This window comes from Etheostoma spectabile, unplaced genomic scaffold (assembly GCF_008692095.1).
Source record: "Etheostoma spectabile isolate EspeVRDwgs_2016 unplaced genomic scaffold, UIUC_Espe_1.0 scaffold285, whole genome shotgun sequence".
NCBI lineage: Eukaryota > Metazoa > Chordata > Actinopteri > Perciformes > Percidae > Etheostoma > Etheostoma spectabile.
In genome coordinates, this window is record NW_022605579.1 from 1,145,219 (window position 1) to 1,151,210 (window position 5,992).

The window sequence follows — 5,992 nt, forward strand, 5'->3', positions numbered from 1 at the left end:
GTTTATTGGCATTTCTTTAAACCAATCACAATTGTCATGGGACGTGCTAAGCACCGGACGCAATGACGGTGTCCTTTGCAAAATAGCCTTGGGAAGAAACTTGTTTTGGTGGAACATGTGTTCTTTCAAAAGTAGTTTTAGTCGTGCGACAGAAAACTCAGATTGGACAGATAGTCCAGCCAGCTGTCTGGATTTGCCCTGCAGGGATCTGAGGACCAGTTAACTATAGTCCTCATGAATCCACCCGAGTTTAAAATTCCAACACAAAGAAAGCGGAAAGTGACGGACATTCGATCAAAATGAGGGACATCTGCGAGATTTACGACGGCACCTGAACAATCCCGGAAGTGGAACGTCGTGGATATGGTCTAGTTTTACATTAACATGTTGGCTTTTTGTTTGAGACTTGGTCAAAGCTGAAATTAATGTTTATATACGAACCCTGCCACCAAGATGCTGGGGATTTGAGAAGCAAAAGCTTCAGCCATTTCTCTGCTGCCCACATTAGCAATGCAGTGCAGGGCCAGGTTCATGAAGGTGGGGTTGCGGCTGGCCAGGTCATTCTTAATGCCGTTGTTGATTAGACTGATCAGGTCACTGTTAGAGTTCACCAGCACTGAGATGAACAGGTAGCCCTGAAAGGGGACATGGGGAACATGTTTTAAGAGCAACTTTGCCATATAAAAAGGAGAGACAATATATCTCAAGTACACCTCTTTGTCCCCACACCTTCCCACTAATATATGTACATAAGGGCTGAAGGATTGATAGTTTTCAAAACAAAATCATGATTTGAAAGAATGCGATAAGATAATCGTGAGTAATCGTTGAATGTTTGGTGTAACATTTGGCTTAACATTTTTTATTCCTCTTTTTATTATTATATTTACTGTTTTTTTATAAGATAAATGCTGGAATAATGTACATAGAGGGTCCAAAATTAACTTTTTTTTGTCCAACAGCCAAATGGCTAGTGAATGTTGAAATTTGACCAGCCACTCAATAGATTTCCTTTTGATTTTTGGCTTGTGAGTGAGGAAAATCTACCAGCCACTGTGTAGACTAGTGTTAATTTTGGACCTTGGTATATCAAAGATCGTTTAAAGAAATGTTCTGTTTTCAGTGGATCTTTCATTTATTTTGTATTACTTTATTTAACATGCAGTATGTAGCTTAAAAAAATAAATACACAAATTTAATCATAATCACAATATCTGGCAGAAAAAAATGCTATTCGATTTTATTTTCCCAAATCATTCAGCCCTAATTTGCATGACAACTTTAGACAAGCATGAGGACAAACTTACAATTTGTTTCTCTGTGTACTTGTTGGAGCTGAGCAGGTTGACAGCCTCCATGTGTCCAAAGTCGATATCATGGCCCAGAAGGAAGATAAAGAGCAGCTTGCAGACATACTTTTTTTTACTATAGCCGTCCAGAGCCTTGTCTCCTATCCACACACGTACAAATACACACACGAACATACAAAAACATACAAAAACACACACACACACACACACACACACACACACACACACACACACACACACAAAAACACACACCACACAACAACACACACACACACACACACACACACACACACACACACACACACACACACAGATTTGAATGCCTACATGATGTTACAAACACATGGATTTCAATGGTCTGACATTGCCCTGTGAGTACAGTGGGCATTCAGTCATTCAGCCAGGCCAGCCACTGTTGAAACTCCATTCATAGCCGTTAGCCAGGAAGTTTCTTATGTGGAAAATGATTGGTAAAATTGGTAAGCCTTCTTCCTATCTATTTCCTTTTACAGAAAAATGTATCTGACAAGTATGCAGTGATCGGCTAGGAACTGCTAGGATCACAAGTTTGCAAATTCATGGAAGGAATTGACTATTGTTGAGTTTTTTCTATGCCTGTTATTTCCTTAGTTGTCTTGTTTGTACTATAAATCATGCCCAGGACACTTGTCATCAAAAACTACAGTAGCTATGGTGGCTGTTACTCTTTATAATGATTTTAAACCCCATACCACACTTAAAACTGTTCAGTCAAAGGTCAGATGCATAACTGAAGCTCCACAAGAGACTACAACACAACAGAAAAAGGGTATGTATGCTTGAAACTAAAGGCTTGATGAGTTGTTGTTGTTGTTGTAGTTGTCTGAAATATCCTTCCCCCATACTAGCCAGCATTGGATTTGGTCTGGCTGATTTTCATAATACCTAAAACAATCACAACACTAAGATATTTGGTCAAACCTTGGAATAATGCGGGGGCAGGAGGGCCCAGAGAGAATATGCTATAATATGAGAATGGGCCAGAATGCTGGGAACTATGACAGAGGAGGCAGCGTCATTCTGGAGCAAACTAATTATAGGCTGCATTGAACAGGTGGCAGGGGAAACAACACCAACGCAGGATTAAGTCAGACCACATACACCAACAGAAGATTAACACAGACAAATTCACAGTGAGGTGGGGGAACTTTTAACAGTGCAGACACAGCAGCAACAGCCATTAAAAAAACAGAAAAGTGGCAAAACCAAGACACACTCACAGTGAAGCAGGTTAAAACAGCAACAGGAAAACACTGTGTGTCATTCAAAGCAAAGGGTTTTTACTCAATGAGAACCAGTCACCCTTCATGCCATACACTGAAGTTAAGCCTGGTTTGTCAGAAATGTTCACCTACCTTTAAATTTGGAACGGATATTTGCCAGTTCTTTGTTTATCCTCTTAACCTCGGCCTCTTTACTTTTACCTGCAAATATGTCAACATATTTTGCATGTTACATAGTGCTGCTCACGACTTTGAATAAATCATACTCCCCCTTATTTACATAGCTTTCTTCTTTTTTACCAGCTGAGAGGAATAAACTCTACTTGAGATGTTCATCATAATGAAAGAATTTGTCACTTAATACAACATTATGGCTCTTTTACGCATTTTATAAAGGACAATGGAGCGCCATGATACAGAGACATAATAGCTTCATTTAGTGGCCACGTTATTAGGTACACTTTATTAGTACTAAATAGGACCCCTTTACCCCCACCCCGCTGAAACGCCTGAATTCTCTGCGTAATGGATTCAATGTGCCTGGAACATTCCTTTGAGATTCTGGTCCATGTTGACACGTAACCATCACGCAGTTGCTCATTTGCACCAAAGTGCATTGGATTAACAAAAATGATTTTGAAATGTTCCTGTCAATTATGACATCTGTAGCTCGCAATTATGAGGTCAGCATCTCATTACTTTGACAGCGTTTTCCCTGGGTTAAATGTTACACTTTTCAGTTTGAAAAAAAATGCCATTATCATAGCCACATACATGTCTAAAACGTTAAAAAACCTAGAGCCGATAATAAATACATAAACAACAAAAAGCTTACATACAAAAGTTAAGAAGTCCAATAGAGACAATCCCTAGATTTGAGAAGTCTTTTTGTTAGTTTTGATGGTAATTTTGGTGTTGAGCAAAAACAAAGAGTTTTGGTCTTTTATGAGCGTGAGCCTACATGCACCAATCTTTTCAGCACAGATCAGCATTAGGTAATCATAAACAGCTCTGGTGACTTTATACTGTAGCCATAACACCGGAATTGCAAAGATAATGGAAACTGTTTGGGCACCAAATGCACTTGCTGAAACAGCAAACATTCAATTTGAAACCGTGAGCTATAGGATCTGGGACTGCAGATCAGTGTAGTCTTTGTGTTGTGAATTGGGAATTGAACATTCCCAACAATGCCTGAGCAATGTTGACATAATGTGTTGCCATACATTTTCAACTCAGAGCAGCTTGATAAACACTTTGAAAAAACGGAAATGTTAGGCAACGCATTTGGCAACAGTTCTGCAGTGTAGAAATACACTGGCATGCACACACACACACAATACATATGGGATACTTCTGTGACTTAAAATGACAGCCAGTTCTTCTGAGGTTTTCTAGCTGGACGCTTAGAATCACAGGAAATGTTATGGTTCCAGAAAACCTGGCAACCACAGCACCGCTGTTCATCATTTTAGATGTGCACGTCCTTTTGACTTTACCCTCTCACAAAGTCTAAGGGGTTGTAACGTTTCACAAACAATGTGTAAATTGCGTTAGATACGTGTATGTGTCTGGAAACTACTTGAAAACTAAAAAGCACACAAAGTTAAAACGCTACAGACTAATAGAAATGTCAGTTTTGGCAGTTTCTCCAGTTAGCCCTACGGTCCACGCCCTTCGGCATGACGTTAGCGACTGGAAGCTAGCCGCTAACGTTAGCTAATTAGCTTGCGTGTGCTAGCAGCCGAGTGGTCCTATAAACCCACTTTGATACATTAAAGTGACCAGACTTGTGGACAAAGGACAAGGGACCCACTTTTTGACATGTTTTGGGAACCACCCGTCATATAGCAACATACGTTACACCAGCTAGCTTGTTACTAGCCTAACTAGGAGCTGTCTATATGATTGTGATAAACAAACTTACAGTTCCTGATGTCAGAGATGAACACGGCCAGGCCACGCATCCCATCCCCTTTAGAGACTGCAGGCATTTTGCTTATTCCCTGTTAACGTGACTTGTGTTTCCTTCTGTATTTAAAGTAGCCTAACTATAAAGAGTAACTTATTTTCTGAGTTTTCTAACCTGCTGCTAACAAGTGCTGTGTCGGACAGGGAGCCCCGATATATTTTGACTGAGAGTGATACAGGAACCAGACAAACTGCGGCTGCGTTCAGCACTGTTGCATCTATCCTACAGTAGAGCTGCGTTGGGCTGCGTTCCATACATGTGTGGGGTTTTCTTCTTCTTCTTTGGAGTTTAACGGCAGCCGGCATCTGTAATGTTGCATAGCTGCCACCTTCTGGAACTAGTCTGTTACTTTACCATCTTTTTCTGGTGAGTTTTGTCCAACATGTCCACCAAAAGTGATGTTATTACCCAGACACAATTGTCTGAGATTGTGCAAATCCTTCCCTCAGTGTAGCAGGCTATTTACTTGGTCTTCACCCTACATGCATACATGCATACATGCATACATGCATTCATACATACATACAGTACACATACAGACACACATGTATGCACACCTGGACTTAAATTCACACCTGGTCACTTTATCACTTTAACACTGGCCTCAACTCTGACACTTTAATAATAATGTATGATCTTTTCTTTGTTTATTTGACAAATGTTCTTATTGTTGTTGTTATTATCATTATTGTTATTTTGTTGTCTTTATACTGTCTTTTTTATCTATTTTTTATTTCTTTTTTCTTGCTAAAACTGCTGCTGGAACTTTCTATTTCCTCGCGGGAGTCATCCCAAAAGGATTAATAAAGAGAAGTCTAAGTCTAAGTCTACATGTCCTCGATGTTATGAAATCTCCTTGATTCTTTCTGATTTTCCTTTGGATCACAACAGCGCTATTACCATAGGAATAAATGCCAAAACCCCTTTTTTTACTCAATGCAAGTAAGAATGGGGAATGCTGGGCTGAACCTGTAGTTTTATCTATCAGTTATGGGTCACCACCACTCTGGTACATTGCTATCCCAGCATACATTGAGCAAGAGACAGGATACACCCTGGATATGTTGCCAGTCTATTACAAGGCCCATTTCAATTCCTGTAACTATGGTGTCATTAATCCTGTGCCTCAAGGACCGTAATTAATTTGATTTTATTTGCACCCATGTTTTCCTCAGCTGTGTATTTTGCCTGATTCTTAGTCCCTCAAGTCCATTCACATTTTTTTTTTTTTTTTACAAAATGTAATATTCTTCCCTCTTAGGCATTATTTGAATTTTTGTCAGTTTCTGATGACAGTGGACTGTTGGAAGCAGCTTTAATTATTTCTGTGAGCATCCACGCATTTAAAACTTGCATCCTGCATTGAGACTATTTACAGACCGTAGAATTGATTTACATCTACATCTATCATATCTATGTGGTTTATGCAAAATGTTTCAGGACAGCAT

At 39.6% G+C, this 5,992-nt stretch overlaps 1 protein-coding gene across 2 annotated transcripts in view; it reads right to left on the bottom strand.

The window, feature by feature from the left end:
• LOC116686013 (AP-2 complex subunit alpha-2) overlaps positions 1–4,789 on the bottom strand; it is a 25,148-nt gene extending 20,359 nt beyond the window's left edge. For both annotated transcript variants that reach the window (XM_032510929.1, XM_032510928.1), the window contains exons 1-4: positions 4,500–4,789; positions 2,705–2,773; positions 1,308–1,450; positions 442–635 (exon numbers count right to left, since the gene is read on the bottom strand). In XM_032510929.1, the coding sequence (XP_032366820.1) occupies positions 442–635; positions 1,308–1,450; positions 2,705–2,773; positions 4,500–4,566 (473 nt within the window). In that variant the 5' untranslated portion in view covers positions 4,567–4,789. The remainder of the gene's footprint in view (positions 1–441; positions 636–1,307; positions 1,451–2,704; positions 2,774–4,499) is intronic.
• Between the last annotated feature and the right edge of the window lie 1,203 nt (positions 4,790–5,992).